The 12,853-nt window shown below is 35.8% G+C and overlaps 1 protein-coding gene across 16 annotated transcripts in view; it reads right to left on the reverse strand.

The window, feature by feature from the left end:
• Positions 1-809: 809 nt before the first annotated feature.
• Positions 810-12,853, reverse strand: part of CAMK2D (calcium/calmodulin dependent protein kinase II delta) — a 314,208-nt gene continuing 302,164 nt past the window's right edge. For 9 of the 16 annotated variants that reach the window (XM_063723608.1, XM_054554387.2, XM_063723604.1 and 6 more), the window contains 3 exons: positions 8,549-8,643; positions 5,748-5,976; positions 4,142-4,236 (listed from right to left, as the gene is read on the reverse strand). In XM_063723608.1, coding sequence (XP_063579678.1) covers positions 4,170-4,236; positions 5,748-5,976; positions 8,549-8,643 — 391 coding nt within the window. In that variant the 3' untranslated portion in view covers positions 4,142-4,169. Of the gene's footprint in view, positions 2,925-4,141; positions 4,237-5,703; positions 5,977-8,548; positions 8,644-12,853 lie in introns of those variants that run through there. The other 7 variants (XM_024245828.3, XM_054554383.2, XM_024245826.3 and 4 more) reach the window with 2 other exon arrangements.

Below are 12,853 nucleotides of genomic sequence, written 5' to 3' on the forward strand. Positions count from 1 at the left end.
TTCTGTTATCAAAAGGGGTTGGCCTCAATTCAACAACTATTATTTATCAATGATATCTCCATTCCTGGCCTTGGTTTGGGTTTAGGAATGCAATGATGAATACACGGTTCTTGCCCATAGAGACATATTGCAGTAGAGGAGACACAGATAGAAATATATTTATTTTCAAAACAATGTGGTTGGCAGGAGAGGTAAATACAATCTATTATTTAAGTTTTGAGAGGGAAGGCAAACCCAGAATAGGGCCTAGGAAGGTTTGCTGTGGAGCCTGATGCTGTACATTGAATCTTAGGAAAAAGTAAGAAGTCGGGAAAAGAAGTAGGGGAAGACTATTTATTCTAGGTAAGAAACATAAACAACATGAACAGCATAAACAGGCATGTGAGCAAGTGTGATGTTTTTAGCAAATCAAAAGAAGCTGAGCATCCATGTATGCTCAAGTTCAAGCTGGGGAGTAGCAGGAGCTGGGGTGCTTGCCTGTATCCCAGAAATGATAACATCAAAGCGTTACAAGGACAGGTTCGTGTTAAAAAAAAAAAAAAAGCAGCCATATGAAGGCTGGATTGGTGGGTACAGTTTAGAGAAGCTTTTAGGAGTCTTAGTTGTTAACTATATTGATCTCAGCAACATTTTCCCAGAAGAGACCATTGTTTTGCTCATAGAGAGCAATTAACTTGCCATTCTCACCAAGTGCAAATTGTTATGTACTAAATGAGACCAGAGTAGGACACACTGCCCTTGACACTGGCCAGCACCATGCAGGCATAAATACAGTACCTCTTACGAAGAAATAAAGATGATGGACGCACTGTCAGCAGAAATCACAAATTTATTAACTCTTAAATATATCAATCAGTCATTTACCATTATGGCAAGAAATATATACAGTGTCCCATGGTAAACTGCAGTGTTTCAAAATGATAGAAGATAATAAATGTGTAATTCATTTGTGGTGGAGAGAACAAATCACAATTTCCTCACATCTTAGTGCGGAAGACAAACTTGATCTACAGTAATACTTCAACACCACATGCTAAGTTAAAAGTGTAAAAAAAACACTCTACACCTATTTTTTTTCTTTAAATACATGTATGCCACGTATAGCTGCTTCACAAAAGGGTAAAAGAAATTAAAAAGGGAAAAATGAGGCCATTATTTTTTCACAGATCTCATTGGCAGGTTAACATGGCTCAATATATTTACTGTATATATTTATTTTAAATATATATTGTTTTAAATTGTGTAATAATTATCAGAAAAGCTTCAACCCATCTACCATACATCCACTAGCAATAATATCTAAGATGATTAGTAATCAACACAGAAAGGTGAGATGAGAGAAAAGAGGAAGGGTTGTTTTTGTTGTTTTGTTTTTCTTTTTTGCTTCTGCTTTGAAAATAGGCTTCTGAGGACTGTGAATTACTATCGTTAAAATAACAATGATGGAGAGTCCATGCACTGTAAAGCATTTCAGGGAAGAGAACAAAAATCACAGGAACTGAATCAACAAAGGAAAAATGAGAAGCACAAAGAAAACCTAGGACATTTCCCTTTTTGTTTTAAACTGGGAAATCCTAACTCCTTGGAGGAAGACAATGATACTCTGATTCAAGAGAGAAGCTAAAAAAGCACAAGTCACAAAGATCAAGTTCAAAACACTTATGAGAATGGCAAACATTTGTAAGCCTCTCTAATGCTAGAAAACTAGCTAGTGATGATGCAGAAGTGACCCTTTCATTCCCCAAGGCGGAGGTGAGTGCGTTTACATAAAACCCTCTCTGCTATCAACTTGGTATCCTCCTGGCAACTGTCCCAATCAGTAAGACGTTGCAGTCACAGGAGGAACTTGCTTTTATCCTAACTTTAAACAATGCAAATACCTCCAACATAGTTAGGATACCTAAGTCCAAACTAGAGCTTAAGCAGAATTATAAACCTTTAAAATCTTGACAACATTTTTGTGGGCCCTGAAGATGATCAAAAGTGCTAGTTTAGCTACCTTCAAAAGACTTTTATTTCCCTTTTACCTTCATTATGCAAATTTCACTTTTATTCTTTTCTCACACAGTACTAGCCGGCCTCCCCAAAAAAGGAAAAGGGAAAAAAGTAAGAAAAGAATGGAACAAAAGAAAAATAAAAAAGGAAGCAAACGAAAGAAACAAAGAAACAGGATAAAGAAAAGAGATCACAGATTTGAGAAAGAGAAACAATTCAATTCAGCAAATTCACCAAAACAATGTGAATATATCCTAAAGTGATTAAACTCAGTAATGATGTGAATTTTTCCAGTTTACACAGTTTGACCAAAAACAGCATGGCTTTATGTGGTAGCAAACCAACTGATTCTTGCTTCTACTTTCATAAGTGATTTTGCCCACATATCAACCCACTTTAACTGTTAATCAGAAAAACTTTCAATGGAAAATCATCCATTTTAACCAGGATCACACCAGGAAACTGAAGGTGTATTTTTTTACCTCAAAAAAAAAAAAAAAAAAAAAAAAACCCAAACAAGCCAAAACAGATTAACAGCAAAGAGTTCTAAAAAATTTACATTTCTCTTACAAACTGTCATTCAGAGAACAATAGTTCTTAAGTCTGTTAAATCTTGGCATTAACAGAGAAACCTGATGAAGAGTTGTACTTTGAATATTGTAGATTTTTTTTTTTTTTTTGTCTAATCTCCCCCTATAGTTTTGACAACAGTAATTTAAGTTTGTGTGGAACATCCCCGTAGTTGAAGTGTAAACAATGTATAGGAAGGAATATATGATAAGATGATGCATCACATATGCATTACATGTAGGACCTTCACAACTTCATGCACTCAGAAACATGCATGAAGAGGAGGAGAGGACGGCCCAGGGTCACCATCCAGGTGCCTTGAGAACAGAGAATGCAGAAGTGGCACTGTTGATATTTAGCTGAAAGGAGAAAGGGGGAGGAAGAAATAAATTATATTGTTTTACAAAATATCATCAAATTGCTTTGCCATAGATTTGACTAGGCTACAGTTTTATAACTTGGCTAACAAATAGATTGAAAACACTATGTATAAGAGATGTTTGCTTGTGATCATTACAAGAAGAAATATACAATGTTACACAAAGAGAGTATTACAATAGAAAATCAGTATTAATTATTTTTTCACACAAAGCTAAGCTAAAAATAAAGAGACAGAGACACAGGCTTCAGTCACATTATTAAATCCAAGTATACAACTTAAGCATTCCTGTTTACTGGACAAATTAGTAAATGAATATAATCCTTTTGTTGAAATAGACTTAAAATTCAAGTTCATCCTTAGCTTCTGTTATTATTATTAGATTCCTTGGGAAATCAAACCTAGAAGTCAATTTAACAAGGAATATAGTCTCAAAAGTAGAGAGAACATGATTACTCTCTTTAATTGGAGCTCTCCTTTGTTGAAAGCAACAGCTGGGAGCACTATTTGTTAAAAGCTCTGATAAGGTTTAGTTCTCTGAATGAGGCAAATATTCACAACAGCACCATACCTATCTGAATGCTTGTAACCCAAGTCTAAGAAACAATTAATTAAAAACAACGACAAAAGCATGAAGTTAATTACAGTCAACTTTCAATTATCCTCTGGAATTACCCACTTTTTGTGAGTTTTAAATTTCAGCTTGACTTCCTCCTGTGGCCTGTCCTCATGGTCAAGTACCATTATACTCAGTCAGGCACAGCAAATTGATTTACACATTTGCCATAGCCAGCTGCTTATAGAACTGCAACCTCTTGAAAGAATGGTTAAGACACCAAAGGATTCTAAAGCTTAATATAAATTAAGTCCGGATAATTGAGAGTTATCTGAACTGACCCAGACATAATTTTCTTTTGATGTGAAAACTTCAGGATTCTAACGTGACACAATCCACATGTTGGAAAAAATTCTTTTCAGTGTTTGTTTATTATCTTTAAAATAAGGATTATGCTACCAAATAGGGCTGAATGTTAGATTCAAAAGCTCATGCAAAATTGCTATGAATTTTCAAAGACCTTGTGCGTTTTTCATTGAATATTATGCATGAAAAAATATCCTCAAAAGGAAGGAAAACAGCCATGCAGCTTTTCATTCAGCTCCAATCACAAAGTATCACGGAGCAGGATGTTACTTACAAGACCCATATGTGAATGGTTTTCAGGCCTTAGATGTTTTGCCACAAAGAGGTGCCTCCTGAGAAGTTTTCTTTCCCATTTGGAATACAGGGTGGCCTATTAAGAGAAGCCCCATTTAAGCCACCTGGCATAAAACGAAGTTTTCTTGAATAGGCTTCATCCCATAAACACTTCAGGGAATTGCAAAAAAACCTAACCCCTGGACTGTATGAATGTAACCCCTTCTATATTAACTGGTGATTTATGCTATACCTCTTTGGGGTAAAAAACACACAAAAACAGGTGTCTTCATTATCTTCATATTCCTCTTGTGTTTTTCTCTTAATTATATAGCTATGGTTTTGGGAATAAATTTCAGCCTATTGTTTGGTTTGGTTTGATTTTTGTCCCTGTTGACCCACTTTTTACAAATCTAACAGTGATATATAATTATTAAGGCTATACAGAAGGCCTCTGAAAACCACTGTGGTATGTTATCAAACTAAGAAATCATGATGGATTCTCTGGAGTGAGTTGAATGGCTGTTTGTATGAACCCTCATTCCAAATCCCAAATATTAACAGGTGATCCTGGTGAGAGAATTTGGAAAGAGATCAACAGTGGACCAAACTTCTACACTGAGTTTAAACTCTTCTTGTTTTCATCTCACTCCACTTTACCAATAAGCCTATTTTCAATTATTCCTCTTTAGTTGTAACTGGCCTTCCTTACCAATAATGTTCTATCGTATTAAACTAAATCCTGATATTGTACTTTTCTTCATGATGCTCCTTTAGCTTGGACTGTCCTCCTTTGCTTTTTCAATCTTTCTATGTCTCTAAATTCTACTCATCATTTAAGATTTTGTCCAAAATTCTATCTTATACACAAAGTGTACATCCAAACTGTTATAAACAGTTTACTACACTGTTCATTAATTCTACTGTATTCTGAAGTTGATGATAAACTTTACTATATCATTTTTTTCCTTTAGAATCAATGATTGGCTAAATGAGAATACATGTTCCTTGAAAGCAATATCTTGTACCTTGTGTTGAATCTGGCACAGATTAAGCACCTAGGAGATTCACAATAAATATGTGCCTAATCGCTGACTGGAAAAGCAAATGATATCTGAGGTAGAGTGGTGAGGTGAGAATGACATTGCACTACCTGACAATGGCCTTTTAAATGCTGTCTCTCTAACTGAGCTTTAGGGGATCATCTATGAAATGAAACTCCTGATAATGTATTGGCCATTTTAGAAACTCCTCCCTATGTTTTCCTCTGATATCCCCTTCTTCTGTCAATTGAGAAAATGAAGTCACAAATATTTTGCCTTATTATACAAATCCCCTAGATTTAACCCTGTGAGATTTTGATAAGGTAGTCTCTAGTCCTGTCTAAAGCTATCATATACTGCTCTATAGCAAGTTTCAACCCACAAATGGCTGATCTGATTAATCTTCCCAGAGAATCATAAACCTTTCCCGTGAAGGCATTATTTTCATCAGTGTAACCAACTACTAGCATTAAATAACATATACCATGCTATTAACAATGGAATAAGTAGAAGGAGCTGACCATGGGTGTATTAACAAGGAAGCTGACAGCCTGGAAATATTTACTTGATGGGTACTGTTGGTGACCCCGAGCGATGAAAATGAACATTCTGCCACTTTCCATCCCGGCGGTGCCACACACGAGTCTCTTCTGACTGCATTGTCTTTGGCATTCCACTGCCATCCATGTACTGTGTGAGCCTAATATATGCTATGCAGGCGGCATCATCCCCTACCAGATGTACATGAGGGTTTAGAATAATAGTGTGGATTGGTTTATTGCTTTTGGACAAAGCTGAAAGAGAAAAACACGAAAAGCAAAATTTAGTTTCTATGTAAAGGAAACTAAAACCAGTAATAACTTCAGTTAGGACCAATAAATGAAATGACATTTATTCACTCACTAATTAATTAGTTAATCTACTATTTGTACTAATCGGATACTAGGTAGTGTACAAAGCAAAAAAAGAACGAAAGTGGATACAGTCTTTATCTGGTTTCCTTTACAGGCATTTGTATGCTCTCTGGAAATTTTGATTGGGTGAAAAAGCTGGAGAGATATATTTATTTACAATGGAAAGTGGTTAGAAATAGAAATCACAATATGAAGAGAGGTGAAGAAGGCCCGGCCCAGGTGTGCCAAGCAGTGCCTGTCTTTTCCAGGAATGAACTGCTGGGACAGCTGACCAGGGATCTTGTGGTGGTGTTTGTTTTTGTTAGTTGGTGAAGTACGTGGGAGAAGGGAAATATATCAAGTTTCAGGTATAGACATCACTGTCTTCAAAATAAGGCTAGCGGTAGCCTTTGAACAAGCCTATGAACTTGTTTCTCATCTCATCCTCTGACTCCTCCACATACTAGAGTCCATTCTATGATAGTCCACTGTGATCATCTGATAAACATTCAAGATGGGGTGTTGGCACATAGCCTGATTCTGATCTTCTAGCTCTTTCCCTTGACTGAGTAGCCCTCACTGTGCTCCAGCCTCTGGTGTTTTGACACAGTAGCTACCAATTCTAATTATTCAGTCACCAAGAGATACGAGGAGGATTTAGTGCACATCATGTACTGATGCTGTTTCTTTCTTAGATCACTAGAAAAGGTTCAATTGTTTTTAGCTGTTATCCAAACATGCTTTCCATTCTCAGAAAACATCTATTCAAATTATATAAAATATTATTATAGTCACCTAAATACCCCATTATGAAGGAATGATATTTATGGAACATGATATATAGTGTTATACTGAAATAGGTTAAAATATTAATGGGTTAATTCTTTCATTAGGGATCAGATGGTGTCGATAGAGAGTTAGATGGAGGAAACATGAGATGCTATCAGAACACTGGAATATAGGGAATATGATAACATTTACTGAAATTTTGTTAAAGAGAATTTATCAAATAGTTCTTTTTGTTTATTTGTTTGTAAATGTCTAATGCATATAAGAAAAAGTAACTCATTCAACACATCTTAATTCGAAAATCCATGCCAAGGCAGACATTCTTATCAAAGCTTATAATTACTGAAAGTTATGTGATTATCCTAATCATTCCTATAGTACATTTCTTTTATAATTCAATAAGATCTCTACAAAAATAGTAAATTCACTTAATGCAATATGCAAACACAGCATAATGTCTAATGTCATTAGGTGTAAGGAAAAAGAGAAGGATAAAGGGAATTCCTGGTTTACATTTTTCTTGATGATCTGAAGGATTTCTGCAGGATGAACTTCTTTTGTCACCTTCTTTGAAAAGTGGCTGTTTCCTCTGAAACTACCACAAGTCTTAAAATTTGAATTGAAAGATTTATCTGATTACTCACCTTCATTTTCATTTTACTTTGAAAATAAGCATCACATATGCTTGAAAGCACTCTTCTATGTTAAATATTTTGGCATGGTGTGGTTTTTAAAAATTTTTTCCTCCTATTTTTTCTTTATTTTTAAAATTTGAGACAGGGTCTCGTTCTGTCACCCAGGCAGGAGTCCAGTGGCATGATCATAGCTCACTGCAGCCTGAATCTCCTGGGCTCAAAGTGATCTCCCATCTCAGCTTCCCAAGTAGCTAGGACTATAGGTGCTTGTCATCATGCCTGGTTAATTTTTATATTCTTTGTAGAGCTGGGGTCTCACTATGTTGCTCATACTGGTCTTGAATTTCTGGCCTTAACCTATTGCTATCCTCCCACCTCAGCCTCCTAAAGTGTTGGGATTACTGGCATGAGCCAGTGTGCCTGCCTAATTTTTTTATATATAGTTTTATGAAAACATGAAATAACATTTTTTGTAACTGCTTTATGGCTTATATTATACGTTAACTGCAACTTGCTTGAAGTGTATTCAATCAACATTACTATTTTTTTTTTTTTTTTGAGAAGGAGTTTCACTCTTGTTGCCCAGGCTCACGATCTTGGCTCACTGCAACCTCCACCTCACGGGTTCAAGCAATTCTCATACCTCAGTCTCCCAAGTAGCTGGAATTACAGGTGTGCGCCACCATGCCCAGCTAATTTTGTATTTTTAGTAGAGATGAGCCTTTACCATGTTGGTCAGGCTGGTCTCAAACTGCTGACCTCAAGTGATCCACCCGCCTCGGCCCCCAAAGTGCTGGGATTACAGGCATGAGCCACCGTGCCCAGCCAACATTAATTTTTTTACAAAGATATTTTTTAAAACACACCAAAACTGTAAGCCAAGACTGACATTTTTTTTTTCAATTTTGAATACAAAACCATTGTATGGTTTCAAATGCTGGATGAAGGTAAAAACTCTCTCTGTAGAAAAGAGCAAAATAATCTGCAAATTTGGGAAAAATTCAGAGAGGTTTAAAAAGAGCATGTTATTAAATTAGGAATAAATATACCATTTTCAAAGTAGAATCGGTGAAAATCCATCCCTTCCACTAAATTACCCAAAGCTTCAGGTTCAAAAGCAGTAAGGCCTGGGTCACAGATTTTTCTGTAAAAGAAAAATAATGAAAATAACCAATTAATAGGTGCTTTAATGTGTTTTGTTGTTTCATGTGTAAACATTCTGATTTACCAGTCACTGACGGAAAGAGCCTCTAAAAACATTTATATACGAAAGTTCTATCATAAACCTTGGCAAGGTGGGTTGAGGAACAGACTCTAAAAAGACATTTTGCAGAGAACTCTGATAGGAACAAACTAATTTATCCAGTTCAAGCACATGATAATATACAATATTTTAGGAGGCCCCTTTTTATAATTTCTACTTTTTTATTTTTAAGGTGAATTTTCCAGTTTTTCTAACTCTTGATTGAGGTTTATTATTTTTTAAAAATGCTCTCCAAGTCCTATTGTCCAAGTGTAAGACACTCTCCAAATCCTATAAAACTATCTTTGATTCTGAAATTAAATACTTCTGCAGTAATAATTATTATTATCATTTTTGAGACAGGGTCTTGCTCTGTTGCCCAGGCTGGAGTGTAGTGGTGCAATCATGGCTCACTGCAGCCTCAACCTTCCAGACTACTCAAGCAATCCTCCCGGCTCAGCCTCCCTAGTAGCTGGGAGTATTGGCGTACAGGACCATGCTGGGTTAATTTTTAAACTTTTATTTCTAGTAGAGATGGGGTTTCCTTATGTTGCCCAGGCTGGTCTCGGACTCCTAGGCACAAATGATCCTCCCACCTGACCTCCCACAGTATGGGATTACAGGGGTGAACCACCATGCTGAGCCTTGGAATAATTTTTGATGGACCACATATCCTACATTCGTGTCAAACATGTATATTACAATTGACTTGAAAGAAAGTATCACACCCTACACTTTCTGGCAATGTCCACAAGACTTACATCTTATTATTGTGTTTAATTTTATTTTCTTTTAAAAATGAAATCAATAGACGGTTCAAATGCTCATATTGGTTTTCTTTCTTAATCCTAGAAATATGATTCAATAAAGGGGTGCACAATTTTAAATATTTGGAAAAAACCAATGAGCTTTCTTTGGAGAAATTTATTTATTCAGTAAAGAATTGCTGAACACTTACTATATGGCAGATATTCTTCCAAACAAGCAATTATAATACAATAATCTATACTAGAATAGATGAAAATGTGAAGTGCTCAAAAAACAGATTACTAATAGACAGTGAACAGGAAAGGTTTAAGAGGTGAAGAACATTTGAGCTGGGCTTTGAAGAATGAGTAAGCGTTTTCCAGGTGTGTGGGAGGTGGTGGGCACAGGAGGACAGCAAGTGCAATGGTCTGCTGCTGTGAAAATGCAGAGCATGCTTGGGGAATGATGACTGGTTGCTTGATATGGAAAGCAGGGTCACTGTGTTATGTGTGTAAGGCCCCTGGAAATGCAGAGAAGAAAACATTTCCTTTGGGCCTGTGGTGATCAGGGTAGGCTTCTCAGAGAAGGTGACAAGACCTGGATTTGAAGAATGAATGGGAGTTCACAAGGTAGATCAAATGGAGTACAAATCAAAGGATTTTGGACTGTTTATTAATTTGCCCCAAAGGGTAATACAGTGGATGGGGCCACATCTAATTTCATAGAGAAATTCCCCATTTGGGTGGGGGGGGGGCAAAATTTTTTAAATGTTCAACAGAAATACAAATTTCAAAAGTCTAACTCACTGTAGTTCCTCAAAGTGCAGTACTGTTTATAGAACGTGGAACCGGTGTTATTTAAAGAATACCTTTAAAAAGTAGAAATCACAGTGGATATCCTTTGTGCCTTAAAGATGATGGGGGAAAGGATTACAGTAACCTTCACTTCAGACTGCCTGCTGGGCAGGCATTTTTAAGCTTAAAATCAAATATATATAGTCTCTTTCTAAGAAGCAAAATGGGAAGAACAGCGTTCCTATGGTAACAAGAATTTATTCTGCCAGGGGCTATTACTTCCTCTATAAATATGGTTTTTGGTTGTCATTATCAGTGAACCAAAATTTCTTACTGCCTTACATCAGTACTAACATATTCTGGGAATCACGGTGCCATGATGGATCTTCTTACCCAGCCACGAAAAAGAGTCAGTATATTTGGAAATGTGTCTATCTATCTATCTATCTATCTATCTATCTATCTATCTATCTATCTAATCATCCATCTACCCCATAAAAGGCTTTGTATTAATGAAAGATCCACAAAGCTGCCATTTGACATGTGGGTGTGTGTGATCTGAACAGGTGTTCTAAGGACCAGCTGACAGGGATACACCAGTACATTCTACCATCCCAAAAGCTCTCGAATGGAAGCCCTGTTGGATTAGCTCTGCCTGGAAAGTACAAAATCAGGCCAGATTATAAGTCTCCATAGGCAAAGATATTAGTGAACTGGTGTGATCCCAAGGTTTAGCATTATTTAAAATACCCTATTTTAAACTGAGAATATAGGAAACATACACTTTTGCCTGGCTACAATTGCTCCCTATATAATAGTAGTATCTGTTTATAAATTTAGAAAGAATACAAAAGAAGCAGGAAAAAAATTCATACACAATTTTACCTCTCAGAGGCAACTTCTTTTTTTCTTTTTAACAACAACAAACACAACTTTTTATCATTCCACAAGGAAATGCTATTGCAAAAAAAAGATTTTTTAAAAAAGAGAATAATCTTATTCTTTGGATAATCATATGTATCTAACAAGGATATAACAGCAACAAGAATTTTTAAAAAGCAGGTTCTATGGCACAGCTATAAAAAACTGTTTAATAGGGAATGGTTGTCTCTGAAAACAGACTGTTCTTCTTAACTCCAATTTTTACTATTTCTTTTATTCCAAGTATGCCTTATTAGGTCATGATAAAGAATTGATACACTCATACACAAGTATATGCATGTGTTTATACATATATGCACACATATTTAAGTTATAAGAAGAAGCTCCTGATATAGTTTCCGTCTTACATTTAGCTAATCTTGTCCATATTTTATATTTGGTGTTTATTTATAACTAATGATAAAAGTAATACTTGCTTATGTAAAATTTGGGAAGAATAAAAAAGCAGGAAAAAAATTCACACATAATTTTACCTCTCAGAGGCAACTTCTTTTTTTCTTTTTAAAATCTAATTTGGCATGTTTCATTCCACTTTTAATACTTTTTATTTATTTATTTGTTTATTTTTTGAGAAAGAGTCACTTTTGTTGCCCAGGCTGGAGTGCAATGGTGCGATCTCAGCTCACCGCAACCTCTGCCTCCTGGGTTCAAGTGATTCTCCTGCCTCAGCCTCCCAAGTAGCTGGGATTACAGGCATGGACCACCACACCTGGCTAATTTTGTACTTTTAGTAGAGACGGGGTTTCTCCATGTTGGACAGGCTGGTCTTGAACTTCCAACCTCAGGTGATCTGCCTGCCTTGGCCTCCCAAAGTGCTGGGATTACAGGCGTGAGAAATTGCACCTGACACTTTTAATACCTTTTACTTTTGTAGTTGTAATAATTATGTACATACTCTTTTATGTCCTGCTTAATTTTCAGTAAAAACACCATAAATATTTTTCCAGGTCGCTAGAAACTCAACATAACCATGGTACCAAAGATGACTTAATGGGAATGGTAGAGTTGGGCATACACATTGTTTCCAATTTTTCACTATTATCAATTTTGCTTCAGTATATATCTTTGTTCACAAATTTTTGTTCATGTTTTACATAAAAAATTTATACTCGTTCAATTCTTATAAGTAGAATTATAGTATTACAGTAAAGTGAGCCTTTATAAAAGATTTCAGGTATATAATAACAGATTATACAACAAAATATATTACTAATCCCCCCATATCTGCCACCACCGCCACCCTGAAAGTTTGCACCCAATTGTGTTTTATTCCATGGTCGAGGAAAGTCACCATTGTCCTGCAGTATCTGCACCTTGCTGGCTGTCAGCAGAATTTACATCTCTGCTGATTTTATAGGGAGAAGAGGCTCTTGCATTCAAGTTTGTGTATACTTAATTAGTAAACATGAACATGCCTTTATTAGTTTACTTGTCATTTATATTTCCTCCTCTGATAATAGTCAGTTCATGTTCTTTACCTATTTTTCTACTTTTCTATCATAGTCACGCAATATAAAAAATTAACTTTTGATATATGTTTCGCAAATGTTTTTCTAAGTTTGTTTGTCTCTTGCTTTTATTCTTGGTTTTTTAATTAAAGTATACATATTTTATCTATTTAGGTATAA

Source organism: Pongo abelii, chromosome 3 (assembly GCF_028885655.2).
Source record: "Pongo abelii isolate AG06213 chromosome 3, NHGRI_mPonAbe1-v2.0_pri, whole genome shotgun sequence".
NCBI classification, from domain to species: domain Eukaryota; kingdom Metazoa; phylum Chordata; class Mammalia; order Primates; family Hominidae; genus Pongo; species Pongo abelii.